The 22,089-nt window shown below is 33.3% G+C and overlaps 1 protein-coding gene across 6 annotated transcripts in view; it reads right to left on the bottom strand.

Annotated features, from left to right (window-relative positions):
• Positions 1–511: 511 nt before the first annotated feature.
• The window catches only part of LOC136853499 (probable G-protein coupled receptor B0563.6), a 658,658-nt gene continuing 637,080 nt past the window's right edge, over positions 512–22,089 (bottom strand). For all 6 annotated transcript variants that reach the window (XM_067129160.1, XM_067129155.1, XM_067129156.1 and 3 more), the window contains 4 exons: positions 16,092–16,283; positions 12,595–12,779; positions 4,191–4,343; positions 512–1,036 (listed from right to left, as the gene is read on the bottom strand). In XM_067129160.1, the coding sequence (XP_066985261.1) occupies positions 848–1,036; positions 4,191–4,343; positions 12,595–12,779; positions 16,092–16,283 (719 nt within the window). In that variant the 3' untranslated portion in view covers positions 512–847. The remainder of the gene's footprint in view (positions 1,037–4,190; positions 4,344–12,594; positions 12,780–16,091; positions 16,284–22,089) is intronic.

Below are 22,089 nucleotides of genomic sequence, written 5' to 3'. Positions count from 1 at the left end.
TTGTAAATATACTTTTTGGTATATAAAACAACTAAATTAATGCTAACATTACTTAGTAAGACTAGATATCCAGTTTTTGGATAAGTCTTTGTATCGCTTTTCATATCCACGCAAGGATAACGGAGACAAGGAAGCGAAGCAATGGCTGTTGCTATCTGGAGGTATTTTCTGTCTTCAAATATAATTAATACAGCACCTTGTAAACAATAATAGCTCAGACTCGGGTCGTATCTTTTCCCTCTTAAAACTGAAATCTGGTGGACATGAGATTCACATATAAACATCATGCTTAGCAGAGCGCTACTTTCCACATGTAGTCCTTTACTCAAAACATGCACAAAACCATAACCGTTTTATTGAAATATTTATATCTGCTCTCATGGGATGTCATTAAAAATAGTAAATACTATTAAACTGATGGGTTTTTCTTCTTCCTTTGCACATTGTGCCGTCTCGTCATGATGGTCTACACGAATAGGTCATCCTGACCGAGACACAATTGTGTTACTTATTTTCTTCTTTTCATGACCCAATATCTTAGGCTTTATGCTTCCCCATCTTCTCTAGTGCTGTGGGAAAAGCCATTTCTGTCGTGTAGCGTCACGAGACACTGCATCTCATAAGCCTCCCCATTTTCGTTCGATGTCCCATTTTCTTTGGAGACACATCTATCAGTGGATTTCTGGTTTTCCTGTGATACCCCGTTTTCTTTAGACCTCGCTTCGCTGCATGACCTCTCTTCACCGGAGGTCATTTCGCCATTGCCCTGCTTCTTGGCCGGGCAGTGCCCCTTTGGTCATACGGCCACAGGCACCGGTGTCTGCGTTGTCCTTGCGTGGGCGCGTCCCTATGGTGGCCTCATGGCTTCCTTCAGACCAGACACGGAACCCAAGAAGGAGGCGCCCATGGAATTCTCTTTGGCTGATCGGAGGGTCCTCAAGAACGTCTCTCGGAAGTCCTTGGAGAACACGCAATAGATGTAGAAGGTGCAGGCAAAATTGGTCACCTCCAGGACGTTGGCTGTTGCGCGAAAGACCTGGAAGAAGACAAATAATAATCGACACAATTCTGGCCACAATGGTCAACATTATAACCTAGAGTTTAGACGAACTGCTCTTTCAATCTGTTTTCGCGGCCGCTTATTTCATCCGCGATTGCTGTACAATAGGAACACCAAACTGATCAAAGGGTAGCGCACTGCCTCGAAACAATAAACAACAGCAACAAACGAAACGGAAATCGCTTTGATCTTGTACGGTATAACACAGAGATGGCATAACCAGTTAAGAATTCGTTTTTTCTTTAACATTTCAAGAAGAAAATTTTAAGCAGCACCGTTTGCATTTAACTAATTCCATTACACAAAATTTTGGAAATTTGTGATTATTCCTGTTCAAATCTTCTTGAGGTATCAATTCTGAACCTACAGTACTGTTTCAGAGAGCTGAAATCAGTAGTGCATGAATAAAAAATTTTGTAGAGTTAAGCAAAAAAGAAAAATTATAATAATAGACTATAAGAAGTAAATCTAGTTCTTACAAACATCATCAACTGGAACTGTTACTGGAACGAATACACAACTGGGGATCCAACCTTACTGTAACTTTCGGTGAAGGTTTGCGGTCCCCCCTTCCTATATAGGTCAGTGACATAGTCTAGGGGTGCCGCTATACTGTCATGAATTTTGTCTTGGCTAGATCATCTTAATGAACATTTGTAAAAAACGAAAAGTTTGCAGAAGTCTTCATATAATTATTATCAGTGTGTCTACTCTAATACTAATATATTAATATATATATATATAAATATATATATATATATATATATATATATATATATATATATATATATATATATATATATATATATATATATATATATATATATATATATGTATATATATGTGTGTGTGTGCTAATATATTAGAGTAGACACACTGATAATAATTATATGAAGACTTCTGCAAACTTTTCTTTTTTTACAAATGTACATTAAGACGATCTAGCCAAGACTAAATTCATGACAATCCTGCGGAACCCCTAGGCTATGCCACGGCAGCCAGTTTGAATTAACTTCTTATTTAATGAACAAAATTATTATCCATACTCAGACCAAAATCAGCACACCGTACATGCAGAAATATACTGTACAAACAAAGAGTATATCAGAAGAATTAGATAAACTTAAGCGTTATGAATGCCTACTAACATAATCACCTTCAAGCATATAGGTGATTATGTTAGTATGCATTCATAACGCTTAAGTTTATCTGATTCTTCTAAAAGTTAAATACATCTTAGTTTAACCAGACCACTGAGCTGATTAGCAGCTCTACTAGGGTTGGCCCGAAGGTCTAGATTTATTTTACGTGGCTAAGAACCAACTGGTTACCTAGCAACGGGACCCACAGCTTATTGTGGAATCCGAACCACTTTATGACAAGAAATGAATTTCTATCACCAGAAATAAATTCCTACAATTCTTCATTGGCCGGTTGGAGAGTCGAACGCTGGGCCGACAGCGTGCTAGCCGAGAGCTCTACCCAACCCGCCAATGAAGAACTATCTAGTTCTTCTGATATGCTCTTTGTTTGTGCAGTATATTTCTGCATGTACGGTGTGATGATTTTAGTTGTTTGAGTATGGATAATAATTGTCTTCATTAAATAAGAAGTTAATTCATGCGATATGGTGGGATGGTGAAGAAGGGGTGCTACGGTAATGATTACATTAGTTAGGGTGTCATCACTAAAACAAGATTTGAGAACCACTGCAGTATAGGTAGTGGAGTCTAGAGTTGAAGACCCAGATGGGTAAGAATTGATGGGTGTCAGTTAGGTTAGGTAATGCATTCGCATTTCATAATCATTACAATTACTCTAATTATAGTTATTCCTATTACAAGCAAATTTAAAAAGGTAATTAATTTGTATTGTACTGTTATGAAAAGTTACACTGAAATAAAAACATAAGTTCACTTAAAAGTTGTTGACTTTGAATAAATAAATAAATAAATAAATAAATAAATAAACAAATAAATAAGAAAATAAATAAATAATTAAATAAAGGTACGACTGTCATGACTACCAACATCCAAAAAACTGCCAGAAAGTCAGTTCAGTCTCACAGTTGAGGCAACCAAATACCTACTGCTCAGAGTAGCGTAACACAGTAGAACAAATCAGTACTGAGATGTGCAAAACAAGTAGCGTGCACTAACCAACAGGCACAGGTTACCAGAGGTGTAAATGTGAAGTTTCTCCGGTAAAATAAAGCTTATGCAAAGTTGATAAAAAAACATTTTCGAAAATGCTGATTGAAGAGCAACCACAGACTCTGCCAGATTCAAGAGATGGAACAGAATGTGATGATAATATCAACATGCAACATACTGGCAGCGGTGAAAACATGAGTCATGAATTACATTAACATGCTTTCTGCCAGTAATAACAAGCACTCTACATCGTGCAAAAAAAGAAGCTTGAAATCTAAATAGACAGCAATATTATCAAACATCTCAATCCCGTTACTTATTGCTGAATTGCCTGGTATACGCATGCGACAGCGGTCACACTTTTGCAAGTTAAAAAAGTTAAGTATATCTTAGTTTAACCAGACCACTGAGCTGGTTAACAGCTCTCCTAGGGCTGGCCCGAAGGATTAGATTTATCTTACGTGGCTAAGAACCAACTGGTTACCTAGCAACGGGACCTACAGCTTATTGTGGAATCCGAACCACATTATGACGAGAAATGAATTTCTATCACCAGAAATTAATTCCTCTAATTCTTCATTGGCCGCTCAGAGAGTCGAACGCTGGGCCAACAGCGTGTTAGTCGAACGCTCTACCCACCCCTTCAATGAAGAACAGTTTTGCAAGACATCAACCATAGGCCTCATTAAGTACAATACATAATCCTTGTTAAGACAAACAATAAAATTACCGTCATTTTATATGAAATGAAAGCATAATGAAAATTACCGTCATTTTATATGAAATGAAAGCATAATGATGATAAGAATTTCATCATACCTAAAGTGTATAATATTTTATAACAGGGAAGTTTAATGTTGTACTACAGTGTAACCAGGGTCCAGGTATTAGCTACATCATACCTACTTCAGCAAACAGCTTTACAAGCACTCTAACTAAAGCGAGATTCAGATTCCATCACAAGCGACAATACTGACCTCATACGGAAGGTTATCCTTCCAGGACATGTGGATGGTTAGGGAAAGGACGATCATGGGTGTCATGCAGACGAAGAAGAGCGTCGACGTTCCACCCAACAGGAACATAAGGCGAGATTCCTCAGCATACTGCCGTTTTTGTTCTCCGCTCACCTGGGGGATGTAGAAAACGGGAAAAAATCAGAGGTTTGATTAGCATTACACGCGGTTCACTGGTGAGAATTGTTGTTTAACTTGCTTTATTTATTTTTATTGTCTTGCAAAGTAATATATTTTAGTTTGATCATCTGTACACACACACACACACACACACACACACACACACACACACATATACATATATAAATACACATATATATATATATATATATATAAATATATATATATATATATATATATATATATATATAATATATATATATATATATATAAATATGTCTGAGTAAATATGTGTTTTGTTCTTTCAGTATTTATTCCTTTATGTATTATCTATTCAAGATAATATACAGTACTTTTGGTCGAGTAACTGGGCTCCACTGAGTAATGGCTCAGAAATAGCTTCATGTTTACGAATTCATATCTGACGAATGAATATGAGATTGCCGCAAATGTTTTGATTCCATTTGCAAACATTACTATGTATAGTAACGTTAAAAGTGAATAGTGGCGTTAAGGGCAATTTGATCATTAAGATCATGTGGGTTTAGATTCAACGAAATGTGCCTCATTTTTGGCTGAAGACGAGATGACAAAATATATTCTACTTGTTTTTCATATTTGCTGGAGAAAATATATATAAGAACTTTTTGAAGTGAAGAGCTAAAGCTAAGGGTACTTTAACCCGAGGAATGTCGTGTGGATATGTGGTTATAGCATATCCACTTCTGTAAAATGAGGCCGAGACTCGAGGACAGATAACCTGAAGGAAATTATCATCCATAAGTGCGCAATATGGTTACAGGGCTGTGTTGTTTACAAGTCTTGGAATTCAGACTTGGGAATAATAAAAAGAGAATGTAGATTACTCCGCTTTTAGTTTATCTGGCAGTTGCTAAAAATGGGAGGCAAAACAATGGGAATCGCTTGCGCTTGTAGTTCCCCCATCACCATGAAGCCTTCAAGTTTTAAGATTTTCCAATTATCTCCAGTCACTTATCATGACTGAGAAAGGGAATTTGTGGAAAATTCAGTGTTCATTATGCTTACTACTGAATACAAGTAGCAATTTCTTTCATGACTTAAGAGCAGCATGCAAATTTACTTTTATAAATACTTATCAACAATAAAATGTTTTCCTTTTAATATATCAGTAGGAACTCTTTACAACAGCACGTCATAAGAGGTACGCTGTTGGTTATAATTTTTTTTTATTTACATAACAGGTTTTAAAAAATGTAGAAAGACCAAATTTACCCAAGAAAAGTTTAATTTTTCTTTAAAATTAAATTTTTCTTTAACAGGACACTCAGTAATTTAATAAGAGATTTTGTTAATAATACAAATTCTTACTATTGAGAACGCTGGGATTTAATGACTGATTTCCAATTCTTTTTGTTATAACAAGTCCAACTAATCACTGTCTTTTGTTACCAGAACCAATTCAGAAAAATTAGAGTTTTTAAACTTCTCAAAGTTTTCTTGTCCTTCCTCTACTGTCAGGCCCCGTAGGGTGGGTAGTGCCGTCAGTGCGCCGCGTCCCTTCGGCACCGAGTTGCAACCCCTTTCATTCCTGTTACTGTACCTCCTTTCATATTATCTTTATTCCATCTTGCTATCCACCCTCTCCTAACAATTATTTCACAGTGCAACTGCGATGTCTTCCCCTGTTGCACCTTTAAAACCTACCTAGTTTCAATTTCCTTTCCATCGCTGAATGACCTCATAGGTCCCAGTGCTTGGCCCTTGGCCTAAACTCTATATTCCATTCCGTTCCTACTATCAAGGAAAACTAACCTCGCCACTGTCTGCTGTACGAAATTATAATTCTGTGCTCTTGGCTTTAGGAAATTAGTGACATTGTATTTTTCTCTGGAGTGACGTCCCAAGTTTTTGAACGGTGCATTCCCTGTGGATTGGGTCCGTTAAGTGCGCACTCTAACCGAATGCTGTTAGTCTTAACTCCATCTTATGAAGAACTGACTGCAAAATGCAGTGGAGTTGAACAATTGAATTAAGCTTTACAGTCAGGAAAGTTCTCCTGAAATGTGTGTATATATATGCAGTGTATATGTATGTGTATATATATATATATATATCTATCTATATATATATATCTATATATATATATATATATATATATATATATATATATATATATATATATATATATATATATATATATATATACACATCTATGTATATATATAAATATATAAATGTATACATATGTATATAAATAAATATATATGTATATACACATCTTTCTATATATAAAAGTATAAATGTATAAATATATATATATATATATATATATATATACAGTATATAATATATATATATATATATATATATATATATATATATATGTATATATATATATATATATATATATATATATATATATATATATATATATATATATATATATATATATATGAAGTAAGATAAGATTTCGTTAGCAATTATAGTACATATTTCAACCACCGAATCAAGGATGAACTCAATGTGTAGAATACTTCCACAGTACTGACACATTTACAATCCTACACAAGAAGTTTACCAGCATCGGTTAAAATCCATAAAAAAAAAAACTCGTCTTTTACCCCTATTATTTGCGTGCGTACTTCCTGGGCACTTAGGAGGTCTTCCTTTCCTCCTTCCTCTCAGCATCTCCTGACTCCTGAATTTTCACTATTATCTTCATTTTATTAAAATATTACAAAAAACACAATGATCCGATTTTTCACCAACTTCGACTTTTTACTAACTAACAAAAATTCTTCACTGAAGAGGCATCCTGAGATCTCCAAAGAAGTTTTGTTAAAATGTCAATTTTTATGGTCAGCAACAATAATTAACGTTATAGCTCAGCCCTTTACGTCATACATCTTTGAAATATGACTTGCACTTAATTAAACCTTATAATATTTTCCTGTATGTGAAATTTTTTTAAAATCGCTAATAAGTATGGTTGTGGAAAATATGGAAGGGGTTAAGTAGACCTGAAAAATTTTTCACTTTTCTGTACAGTTACTTAGTACTAAAACCTTTCTTTTTCATACATGCTTCTTGTTTGTGTGTGGTTTTTTTATATTTTAATTTGATCATAATATATCTTACAGAATACATTTAGCATTGTAAAATAATAAAATTTGACATGAATGAACTGATCGTTTGTAAATTTCCATAGTTTCACTGACACAGAAGTGGTGACTGAACTTGGGACGGATGTCTACAGCTTTGTCAACACAATTTTTCCTAATTTAGCTTATTCCTATCTTTTAACGACCTGAAAGGAAAAGTGATAACACCTAAATATTCCCGAATGTAATCAACTGCAAAGCAACCTGAGAAGTAACTTCAAATGAACCACAATTTCCTTTATTTCTCTTTCGACCTCTAGAGACCTTCTTGGCAAGATCATCTCTTCTGCAGAGGTCATTTCCCACTGCCTTCTTCTTCTGCTGCAGACAGTAGCCTACATGGGCTGGGGCAATAAGCCATGCCGACGAGTGGTGCCTTTATTGAACTAATAAAATTCCTCTCTCTCTCTCTCTCTCTCTCTCTCTCTCTCTCTCTCTCTCTCTCTCTCTCTCTCTCTTTTCAGTCGTTGTGAGAGTAAAGGCTTTGCAGGATAAGATATTAGGTTGCTGACCAGAAAGGTAGGTACCGAAAGATAAACAGGAGAAAGATAAATAAAAGAGAGGGAAAGAAAATGACATTTTAGAATTATAGTCACTGTAAATATAAACATATATATATATATATATATATATATATATATATATATATATATATATATATATATATATATATATATATATATATATATATATATATATAGCGTGTGTGTGTGTGTATCATGTGAGGCAGATTATAGAATAGGTTACTGATATGGAACCATGGTCATTTTAAAACTTACAATGTTTACTTTCCTTCAGCTACCGTGTCTTCATACCCTTAAGGGAAATTGTAACCCTTTACAGTAATCCTATAACATATACAGTGTATAGCCATTTATTTTCAGACATACTAATTAATTCTCACTGCAAAGCATAAGGTTTTTGTTTTTCAGGAAGATAAAATGAGAGATAGTTCATACTTTTACAGCTGGGGAAACTATATTTGACCCTCATGATAAATTTTTCACTCATTTCAAATAACTTCCAGAAGACTAGACAATCTCTCTCTCTCTCTCTCTCTCTCTCTCTCTCTCTCTCTCTCTCTCTCTCTCTCTCTCTCTCTCTCTCTCTCTCACACAAATCCCTTCTTCAATTCGTTATCTAATTTTGTTAGAAATTAGTTCTGCATACGTGACAAAATCGTTCTTCGCACCTTCCCCCATTAATTGGTCCCAATTTAACGGGCGAATTAATATGGAGGGAAATGTTTATAATTTACTTTTCAAGTTAATTGCTATGAAGCATTTGATACCGTCACTTAATTAACCGAGCACAGCTATTCAGCGGGACCTTTTTTCCTGTAAATGAAAAAACACTTCAGTGTTTGTTTTACACAAATCAGATGCATGAATTCTTGCACTATTGCTTTTTCTATGGTGTTGATTTACTTTCTCTTACCCAAATTAAAGTTATGTTTATCGAAAAAGGGAGGAATAAACGAAGATTGTAATATTATATCATATATATATATATATATATTATATATATATATATATATATATATATATATATATATATATATATATATATATATATATATATATATATATATATATATATATATATATATATATATATATATATATATATATATATGTGTGTGTGTGTGTGTGTGTGAGTATGAGTGCGTGGGCGCGTAAGTCTGCATATGTTAGATAGGCAGAAAAGAACATTAAAGCATATCTTTAAAAAATGAGAAATAAAAATATGTTTTATAATTAACAATAATTTCTCTTAATCGACTTTTCAGGCCGGCCAAATGCTTCCTTGGCTATTAAAACTTTATTGTTTGCTTGTGATGCACTTCTTCGAAGTTTATCTTTGATTTTGCAGTATGGTTAAAAAAAAACTATACGATAATATTGTGTAAGTGTAGCTAAAGATACAATGCTCTGAAATAATTCTACCTGCATTGACTGTTGAGTATTGCTTATAAGTCTGATAATAAATTAATTCCTTTCTGCGATAACAACGCATAGCTGACCAAAGAAAAGCTTTAAATTTCTCTATAACTGAACAAAACGTTATTCAAAACCTAAGGTAAGTCCTAGAAACGATCAATTCTTATTGAATTTCTTTTCCAAGATATCCCAAATTCTACAGGGCAAAACTATCAAGATATCTGGAATCCTACTGAGCAAAAAAAAAAAAGAAAAAAAAAATCATCACCTAACTGTTGAGTATTGCTTACAAGCCTGATAATGAATTAATTCCTTTCTGCGGTAACAACGCATAACTGACCGAGGAAAAGTTTTAAACTTCTCGTAACTGAACAAAACGTTATTAAAACCTTAGGTAAGTCCTAGAAACGTTCAATTCTTCTTAAATTTCTTTTCCAAGATATTCCAAATTCTATTCTACAAAACTATCAAGCTATCTGGAATTCTATTGAACAAAAAAAAAAAAAATCATCTCTTAGTTCCTGTGCTTGTTGTTCCAGTTACGTCTCCAGGATGAAAACTCTCAAGGTGACCCCAATTCTCCCGCTCATTTCAGTCCTGACACGTCCCTGCTCCGCCTCCATAACCTTATGGCAAGAGGCTTCATCATTATCCTCCACATAAGCCCCTACACTGTTTACAAAGTCTAATCGTGACATGCGTTACAGAAATCTTTTATGGGATTTGGTACAGCATCTCTGTCTTTGCACTGGCTGGGTTTCTTATTGATATGTATGCCTCTGATTCACAGGATATGATATCCTTTCACGGATGATGGAGGAAAAAGAATTCTTAAGTTCCGTTTCTAATTTCTGCTCTCTCTTTTTCAGTACTTCATTTGCAGAGTTGTGTATGCTATAAACAATATCACAAGGATGGCAAAGGCACCTAAAACTGTCTCTTTTTCTTTCAATAGATGTTTTCCTTGGTTATCTCTGGCTGTGAGTTTTAAGCTTTCATTAACAAGTCGAAACATTTTCTGAAGACGCTGAGTGATTTCACGACTCTTTAAAGCACAAAGGGATTACACTGCCGTTCCGTAGTCGTCAGGTAATTCTGTGAATCTCTAGCCTCATGAAAATGCAAATGAAATTACTCAGTACAAACGCGCGCGCGCACGCACACACACACACACACACACACACACACACACACACACACACACATATATATATATATATATATATATATATATATATATATATATATATATATATATATATATATATATATATATAGTATATTATGTCTTGGCCAGTTTCCCCTTTAATTCGGATATCATTTGCTGGACTGGTACACTAGTAGATATTAGCGTTATAAATACCCTAAAAGGATGACGTTGCAAACAAGCACACAAACGGTTTAAATAATATTAGTATCTGGAAGGCGGGGGAGCCGTAACCTTATATGTAACCGTTCCATTAATAAACTGTTTTCGGGTGCAGGTGGGTTACACCTTTCCACTGAAAACCAAGCTAACTCCATTACATGTTGACCATTTTTACTGCAATAAATAGATCAACTTTGTATATTTTTAGGCTGGTATTCACTGAAGAAAAAACCAACTACATTACATTTTAACCATTTCTTTTGTAATAAATTGAGAAAAACAACTTCATCACATTTTTTTTGCAAATTGTTAAAATGTAATGCAGTTGGTTTGCAATAAGCTGATCAAGTTCATACATCCTTAGGCTGGCATTCATACTTTTAAAAAATGTGTATTTGCTTATGCTTGAATCACTCGTTTCCAAAGAAATACGTAAAATGTTTAGATTTCAAGAAGTGTATTTTGTCTAGCCTTAATAGCAAAAGCGTGAGGCCACCTGCGTAAGAAAAACAAGTTTTGTTAATGGAGCACTCACCCTCGGTCACAAAAAGGGGTTAGAGCCTCTCTTTCTCACAGGTACGAGTATTTTATCAAGTCTGTATGTTCGTTTTTACTTTAAACGTAAGATTTATAATGGGAACTTCCACCTATGCGTACCAGTCCTCTATATCATATCTTCACTAAAGGTGGAACCGGTCAAGATTTATACCCTGTATTTCATTTTTTCCTGTGGTGCTTTGTGTCATAACTTTAACTGATCCTGTGATTTTTAAATGTGTAAAGACACGTACACACACTTACAGAAATACACACACACACACATATATACAGGTATATATATATATATATATATATATATATATATATATATATATATATATATATATATATATATATATATATATAACACACACATACATATATTATATATATATATATATATATATATATATATATATATATATATATATACAGTATATATGTATATATATATATATATATATATATATATATATATATATATATATATATATATATATATATATATCCTCTGATGGCTCAGTCGGTTACAGCAGCAGCTTCGGACTTCGTAGAGGTCTGTGGCGCGGGTTCAATAGACACTTTGCTATCCGTGTAGACATCCCGGGATTATATGTAATCAACGGATAGGTTTGCTTAAAAGCAAATGGATGTTACAGACTAAATACACACACAAAACAAAGCCACTACAACACCTTCTAAAAACATAACAAACATCTCACACGTCTCGAACTCTCGCCATACCCGCGCAATAACTTCTCGCTGCTGGGAAGAAAGGGCGTCGGGTCTGGTATGATACATGAAACATACGTACCGGGGTCTAAGCGATGTCAGGCAGGGCATCGAGACCACAGGTCTACCCCAAAGCCAAATCAAAAAGTCCTTCAAAGAAGGCATCGTGCTTACCCATACAAAAATGAGAATAAAAGCACGTTAAAAGAAAAAGAAGAAGATATATATATATATATATATATATATATATATATATATATATATATATATATATATATATATATATATATATATGATCACACACATACACACATATATTATATATATATATATATATATATATATATATATATATATATATATATATATATATATATATATATATATATATATATATATATATATATATATATATATATGTGTGTGTGTGTGTGTGTGTGTGTGTCTGTGCGTGTGTGTGTGTGTCTATTTAACGCATATAAAGTACACAGACAAAAAAAAAAAAACACGCAGATTCTTACATTGCTCGTCATCTTCCTTCTCTTCTCGCAGACGTCTTTGTACGTCCTGATGATGCGCACGTTGAGGAAGACGAGAATGAGAGCTGGAATAAGCTTGAAGACCACTTCGAGAATCCACTTGTACGGATGAAACCAGATGGAATCCACAAGAATGCGATTCTGCTCTTTCAGATACATCAACTCTCCTATAAAAAAAAGAAAAAGGAAATTGTTTTGTTTTAAAGATTGGATGGTCTTTTTGCTTTCAGAATATCCTGGTTAAATCTTAATATTTAAAGATATACAGATTTATACAAGAGATAACGAGGAAAGGAAATTTGTCTGTTTGAAGATGGGATGAATTTTTGCCTTCAAAATACCCTGGTGAAATCTTGGTACTTACAGAGAGACTCATTTATATAAATGATATCTAGGAAAGGATACTGTTTTGTTTGAAGACAGGGTGTACTTTTGTCTTCAGAATTTCCTAATTAAATCTTAATATTTACTTGGATACAGATAATTATTATAAGAGATCTCTAGAAAAGGAATTTTTTTTTAAGATTGGATTATTTTTTGCCTTTATAATATCCTGGTTAAATCTAAATAACAGTTTCAGGGAATATATTTCTGTAACAGGTATCCAGCAATACATAAAACTTGCAGTTATGACAAATAAAACAAATATCTAGTAATATATAGAACTTGCAGTAATGCCAAATAAAATATGTAATCTTTTCAATATTTACATTTAGACTATACTGGCTAAATGTTAATTGCTTCAGGGAATAGATTTATGTAACAGGTATCTAGTAATATAAAGAACTTGCAGTTATGTCAAACAAAATAGGTAATTTTTCCAACATTATTTCAAGATTTAGATGGTTTTACCTTTAGAAATATATTAACTTAATCCTAACATTTCCAGAGATACAGAGATGTGTAACAGATATCAAATTACATATAGAATCTTAACTTATGCTAAATAGAATCAGCAATATTTCGAACAATGTTTTAAGTTTTGGTCTGATTTTACCTTTGGAAATCTCCTGATTAATCCTAACATTTTCAGAAAGACAGATTTATATAACAGATATCTAGGAATATATAAAACCTTCCAACAATATTTATTTTTATTTAAGCATAACAATTTGTGAAAACGATGGAAATCGTCTTCTTTTAAGATTTATATGATTTTTGCCTTTAGAATTTCGTGTATAAATCCTAATATTTATAAGGAATAGATTTATATAACATATACCTTGTAACACATACAACTTACAGTAAGGGTACATAAAAAAGGCAATATTTTCGATAATATTCCCTTAACGCGTGGATAAAAAAAAACTTGCGAAAACGACAAGGGAAATATTGTTTTAGTTTTATTTCAAGAACTGTTCTTTTGTGAGCCATGAAAAGCGAAGGACTGAGAGCTTCAGCCTTTTGATAAGAGGATTTATCCAGGGTGAGATTTATTCTCAATGGTGCAACAATTCTTCGCGTAGCAAAATTCACTTCCTCCTTTCACGGATGTACATTTTTTGACACATTGCAAAAGAATGAAACATGTGTAGCTGATTGTTAAGTTAAAGTGCTTATCCACTTGTTACTTAAAAAAAATATCTACTGTAGTAGTTATTATAACAAACTTATTTTAAGAAGACAGGTCTTAAAGTTAAAATGGAGATCTGGGGTATGTTATGCTACTTCGCTTATTGGATATGAAAGATACTGAATATTTCGTTATATATTGAATGAATTGTGAATAACAATTTGATAAATGCCAGCTTTACCGTAGACTGTTTTACACGAAACTTCTCTCTCTCTCTCTCTCTCTCTCTCTCTCTCTCTATATATATGAATATATATATATACAGTAGCTATATATATATATATATATATATATATATATATATATATATATATATATATATATATATATATATATATATATATATATATATATATATAAATATATATATATATATACATCTATATATATATATATATATATATATATATATATATATATATATATATATATATATATATATATATATGTATAGATATATATTTATATACATCTATATATATATGTATATGAGTATATATATAGATATATATAAATATATATTTATAAATATATATATGTATATATATAACTACTATATATACTATATATTATGTATATATATAACTACTGTATATAGATAGAGAGAGAGAGAGAGAGAGAGAGAGAGAGAGAGAGAGAGAGAGAGAGAGAGAGAGAGAGAGAGAGAGAGAGGGGGAGTTTCGTGTAAAACAGTCTACAGTAAAGCTAGAATTTACCAAATTATTATTCACAAATTATTATTCAATACATAATGGAATATTCAGTATCTTTCATATCAATAAATATATATAATATATATATATATATATATATATATATATATATATATATATATATATATATATATATATATATATATATATAATATAATATTGTAGAAACAAGTAGCAGTTCGTTTGAGTTAGACTTCACGAGTATATAATTCTTCAGCTGAAGCAAAGAAGCTAACAATCTCTACGCATAGTTCATAATCCAGATGTCTATTACTGTTGCAAATTGTATTTAGCATAGAGGGACCGACGGTTTTCAGTTGCAGTTCTGTTGTTGCAAATTGCATTTTGCAAAGAGGGGCCGACGGTTTTGAGTTGCAGTTCTGTTAAATTACTTGCCAAGTGATCTGATACTGGTCCGCTAAAGTTAATTGGCCGTTTATTCAACATATGTTCATACACGGACAACCATCCTGTATACTGTTGCCAATATTTTATTTCGTTTCGAAGTTTGCTTTGGTTTGAATGACGAGTGCGGGGGTGGGGGTTGGGGGTTGGGGGTGGGGTTTGGGGAGTGGCTCTTATTGGGGATAACTTTTCATCAGACGGAAATTATCAGACATAAGATGGTTAATTGTTCTCCATTGTTATATCCTTGCTGAATTTGGTTTCGATTGTCATTATTACCTCTCTCTCTCTCTCTCTCTCTCTCTCTCTCTCTCTCTCTCTCTCTCTCTCTCATGAAATATGTCTGGTTTGTCTCTCTCTCTCTCTCTCTCTCTCTCTCTCTCTCTCTCTCTCTCTCTCTCTCTCTCTCTCTCTCTTATGAAATATGTCTGGTTTGGTCTCTCTCTCTTTCTATCTCTTTCTCTCTTTGTGAGTCTCTCTCTCTCTCTCTCTCTCTCTCTCTCTCTTATGAAATATGTCTGGTTTGGTCTCTCTCTCTTTTCTCTCTCTCTCTCTTTGTGAGTCTGTCTGTCTGTCTGTCTCTTTGTGAGTCTGTCTGTCTGTCTCTATGTGAGTCTCTCTCTCTCTCTCTCTCTCTCTCTCTCTCTCTCTCTCTCTCTCTCTCTCTCTCTGAGTCTGTATATCTGTCTGTATTGTATGTATGTCTGTCTATCTGTCTGTCGGTCTTTCCCTCTCTCTCCGCGTCTCTTTCTCCCTGTCTGTCTGTCTCTCTCTCTCACAAAACTTACCTCTGTCGTTGAAGCATATAGCGACATTGTAGAGGAACAAGTAAGGACAGTACAGGATAAAAGTGGTTATAGGAATGACGAACACCGTGATGAAGGCTCTGGTCCTGCCGCAGTAATTTCGGGCCTGGGCAGGATAACAGACGCTGATGAATCTCTCGATCGTCAGAGCCAGCAGCATCACGACCCCGGTTCCTGTCAAGGAAGAAAATAGGGAAGGTATGTTATTACGCTGTGCAAATAATAGGGAATTCCATTTCTTTACCTAATGATTTTGCTAAGAGAAAGTTTTGACAACTCAACCTTCTTTGTCTTTATTATATGTCAATAAGCAAGTGGCTTTATTTTTATTTGTCACCGCATTGAAGGGAAAAATAGGAAAAAAATATAGGGAATTCCATCTCGTTAGCTACTGACTTTACTAGGAAAAAGTTTTGAGAAATCAACTTACTTCGTCTTTATTATACGTCAATATACACGCGGCCTCATTTTGTTTATTTGTAACCGTATTGAAAGGGAAAATAGGAAAAAAACATGTCATCGCGTTCTGAAAACACAAGAAATTCCATTTCGTAATATAATGACTCTACAAAGAAAATTTTTGACAAAACAACCATCTTCATATACATTATATGCCAATATACTCGTGTCTTCATTTTGTTTATTTGTCACCGTATTGAGGAAGATAATAAGACACGTTATCAGCTTCTCCAAATAACAGGGAATTCCCTTCTCTTACCTGATGACTAAAAAAGAAAAAGTTTTGAGAAAACAACCAATTTCCTATTTATTATATGTCAATACACACGCGTCTTCATTTTGTTTATTTGTCACCGTATTGAAGAAGATAATAAGACAAGTTATCGTGTTCTCAAAATTACAGGGAATTCCATTCCCTTACCTAATGACGCAAAAAAGAAAGTTTTGACAAAACAACCAATTTCCTATTTATTATATGTCAATACACACGCGTCTTCATTTCGTTTATTTGTCACCGTATTGAAGAAGATAATAAGACAAGTTATCGTGTTCTCAAAATAACAGGGAATTCCATTCCCTTACCTAATGACGCTAAAAAGAAAAAGTTTTGACAAAACAACCAATTTCATATTTACTATATGTCAATACACACGCGTCTTCATTTTGTTTATTTGTCACCGTATTGAAGAAGATAACAAGACATATTGAAGAAGATAATAAGACAAGTTATCGTGTTCTCAAAATAGCAAGGAATTCCATTCCCTTACCTAATGACGCTAAAAAGAAAAATTTTTGACAAAGCAGCCTTCTTCTTGACTAGCCGCCAACACGCGCGTCATCAATTTGTTTGTTAGTCGCTCTTGTAAGTCACCCTGTATCATTGTATGTCACCCTATATCATAAAGGGAAGAGGAGGATGTCGAAAGGCTTGATTAGAAACGTTCGATATCGTGATATGTTCCACCCATCGAAATGATTTGAACGACGGGAAGGGGAGAGGAGATGGCCGCGTCTGAGAATACGCATGTTGATGGGAAAAATGAGAGGTGTGTAATGTCACAGCGACGGGGGTATCTGATATGTCAGGATGTTTCGATAAAACACTCGTTTAGTAATGGAGGTAGAGGGCATATATATATATATATATATATATATATATATATATATATATATATATATATATATATATATATATATATATATATATATATATATATATATATATATATTATATATTATATATATATATATATATATTATATATATATATATATATATATATATATATATATTATATATATAATATATCTATTTATATATACATTATATGTATAAATATATGCGTATATATACGTATATACATTATATACATATATACACACATACATATAGTATATACAGTATATATAAATATAAATATATATATATATATATATATATATATATATATATATATATATATATATATATACATATACGTGTTTGTTTGTGAGTGTATGTGCACGTATGTATTTTAACCCTGGGAGACGTACTTTACGTCCTGCTTGAAAGCGGTATGAATTAAGTTTGTCACCTCTTAAAAATGCAAAAAAAAAAAAAAAAGTACAAACTGTTATAACAGATTCCATGACTTTGGCAAACATAAAAGCAAGAATGACTGAAAAAAAAAATTAAGACTTCCTTTTAGCATAAATAATTTTGTAACTTCACCATTTTTGTTCCTGGTGGTATCTTATCATTATATGTTTTGTTCATCATCCATTGCCTATAGACGTGTAATATTGCATACTGTTCATTCACCTCCCTCCTCACCCCCTCTCTCTCTCTGTCAATACCTAGTTATTTACAGATGTATTACAATGAATATTGTTTATTCAACACCCGTCCCCCTCCTCTCTCGTCTCTCTCTCTCTCTCTCTCTCTCTCCATCAATATCTGATTACCTATCGTCGTGTTTATATAATGTGGATTAATGTTTATTCTCTCTCTCTCTCTCTCTCTCTCTCTCTCTCTCTCTCTCTCTCCGTCAATACCTGATTACCTATCGCCGTGTTATATCGAATAGTTTTTGTTCACACACCCCCTCTCTCTCTCTCTCTCTCTCTCTCTCTCTCTCTCTCTCTCTCTCTCTCTCTCTCTCTCTCTCTCTCTCCCCGTCAATACCTGATTATCTATCGCCGTGTTATATCGAATAGTTTTGTTCACCCCCCCCTCTCTCTCTCTCTCTCTCTCTCTACCTGATTATCTATTGTTATCTCTCTCTCTCTCTCTCTCTCTCTCTCTCTCTCTCTCTCTCTCTCTCTCCGGTGAATAAATATTATGCTTAATGCATTTCAAGTCAAGTGAATATATCGGATGAAACATTTAACTAAATCATTTCATTCCCACAGACTACGCAGATTCCAAATCATTACACTGTAATCATTACACGTTTTGAGTTTACTTTTATGATACCAACGATTCATTAACAAATGGCCTAATCCGTCATTTTCCAATTTTTGCTACATATGTGCATACTAATTTCACTTATGCAGCACTTAAAGCCGGAGGCACTGCCTTATTAATATCCTTAAAGTTTTTTCATCAGTAAATTCACGACGTGATTCTATTTTGTAAGATAATTGCATTTTACCTCATTAGTGACATTAGTGATATTACTGACAATTTTCGTGTCAAGGGTTTGTGCCCCTAAATCAAACCTATAACACGAAAAATCCTCAGAAATATTGAACAAATTAAGACATCTTAAAGGAAAAGAAAGAACAACCACAATAAAGGGATGGGTTTTTAGCCACAGAAACCAGCCGAAACATAAAGAAAATTCCCAAACGGAGAGACAGAGTGAAAAGATAACCTTTCGTTCTATAAGTCTGACCTTTTTCTGATAACGCTGACAGGTATTTGTGGGACTGTCCTGACAGGTGGGTGTTCTTTTAGGCTTTAATTCCGAACCTTTTGCTTCTTTTTGATTATTTACCGATTTATAAAATTATTAGGAAGAAAACTTATTAAAGATTAAACTTAATTTGAACTTGCAATGAGTCAGCTACGAGTACTTTTAAATGTCTATGCCAGCAAGAACCATTGCCCAATGGATGCTAATGATCTTATTTTCAATCTTGTGGTTCTTTATCATTTACTGGTTTCTCAAGTTATTAAAAAGAAAGCTTATTAAAGATAAACCTTAATATGAACATGCAGAGTGAGCCATGAGTGCTTTTTGTACATATTGTTAGCGTTGGCTGGTTGTGTGGTTTAGTTGTGTCGGCCTTATGCCGGCAAGGACCTTTGCACGAGGGCCGGTAAGGTGTGGGTCTCTGATCTCTGTTCTCATAAGAGAGACGAATCGCATGTGGAAAAACATGTAACTTAAACTGTTCATTACTTGATTATATATAGAGTATTTATAGATGTTATCATAAATATCATCATACATTTTCCAGTAATGAAGTGTTGAAGAATTTAATAAGATCTTTTAGAACCGTATGACCATTAGCATATGCAAATATGTCAGTTTTATCCTTTTATATTAAATAACAAGCATATAAATTCTTACACACACACACACACACACATATATATATATATATATATATATATATATATATATATATATATATATATATATATATATATATATATATATATATATATATATATATAAATACATACATATATATAATTTATGTATATATACACATACATATATAAATGCATTACTTTGCACCAGATCTCTCCGATACATGTTAAGAGCTTTGGTAATTCTGAACCCTATTCAGCTTCTAATCTCTGAAAGGGGGCGAGATATACTGCCTCGTTTACTGAGATGGATTTCAAAAGGTATTTCAGAATTAGTATATGTGCGTGCCTTGTTAAAATATGCCCAGAGCAAAACGTCATTTATATTTCAAATTAATAGATTTTTAATCTCATCCTTATGATTAATTAATTAGATACAACACTGCTTAATGCCCATACCAAATGTTTATCAGTCATGATAATTCAAATAATCCAACTCTAATAACTTCAAATATTTGAAAGTACAGTTTACCTCAATGAAAAATATCTATTTTATAGGTTTACACTTGGGAAGTTAACTCTACTTACAAGATTTATCTCTGCAATCAAATTCACATCACGAAGAAATTGATTTTCCATCAAATTATAAAGTCCTCCTCTTCGTCAAGATTAAGGGCATTAGTATTCAAAGAACTGACCCACCTTTTCGCCCTCCTAGGCCACAACTTCTCCTCATTTGGAATATCTTTCATTTTTTAGTTTCTTTCTTTTTCGGCGACACGTTTTCTTTATCTCAATAATCAGGAATTTTTTTTATCATAATGACTCTACTGTTTTTTTTTTTTTTTTTGTAGTCACGGCAGTCCCCTTATTTGTAATTTTATGTCCGGACCTGGTTCTATCTTTTCCTTTTAATTTTCTACCCAGACCTGTGTCTATCTTTTTCCTAACAATTTTCTACCCAGACCTTGATCCACTCTCTTCCTTATAATTTTCTATCCGGACCTGGATCTATCTTTTTACTCATAATTTTCTACCTGGACCTGAACCTGTCTTTCTTTCTATTTTTCTACCCTGACCTGGATTTATCTTTTCCTTCTAATTTTCTACCTGGACTTGGATCTATCTTTTTCCTTATAATTTTCTACCCAGACCTGGATCTATCTTTTTCTTCTAATTTTCTATCCGGACCTGGATCTATCTTTTTCCTTCTAATTTTCTGTCAGGACCTGGATCTATCTTTTTCCCTGTAATTTTCTACCTGGACCTGGACCTATCTTTCTTTCTAATTTTCTACCCGGACCTGGATCTATCCTTTCCATCTAACTTTCTACCCGGACTTGGATCTATCTTTTTCCTTACAATTTTCTACCCAACCTGGATTTATGTTTTTCCTTGTAATTTTCTACCTGGACCTGGATCTATCTTTTCCTTCTAATTTCTTACCCATACCTGGATACATCTTTTCCTTCTAATTTTCTAATCAGACTTGGATCTAACTTTTTCCTTCTGATTTTCTACCCAGACTTGGATCTATCTTTTTCTTCTAATTTTCTATTCAGACCTGGATCTATCTTTTTCTTCTAATTTTCTACTCAGACTTGGATTTGTCTTTTTCCTTATAATTTTCTACCAGGACCTGGATCCGTCTTTTTCCTCGTAATTTTGTACCCAGACCTGCCCCTATCTTTTCCTTCTAATTTTCTACCCGGACCTGGATCTATTTTTCCTTTTGATTTTCTACTAATACTTGGATCTATCTTTTTCCTTACAATTTTCTACCCGGATCTGGATCTATCTTCTTCCTTCTGATTACCTACTCGGATTTGGATCTATCTTTTTCCTTACAATTTTCTGCCCGAACCTGGATCTATCTTTTCCGTTATAATTTCCTACCCAGACCTGGATCTATCTTTTTCCTTGTAATTTTCTACCAAGACCTGGATCTATCTTTCTTCTCGTAATTTTCTACCCTGACCTGGACCTACCTTTTCATTCTAAT

The sequence above is a fragment of the Macrobrachium rosenbergii genome, chromosome 27, assembly GCF_040412425.1.
Source record: "Macrobrachium rosenbergii isolate ZJJX-2024 chromosome 27, ASM4041242v1, whole genome shotgun sequence".
Classification (NCBI taxonomy): Eukaryota; Metazoa; Arthropoda; class Malacostraca; order Decapoda; family Palaemonidae; genus Macrobrachium; species Macrobrachium rosenbergii.
Note: the sequence above shows the minus strand (reverse complement) of the source record. Positions and strands in the feature narration are given on the sequence as shown.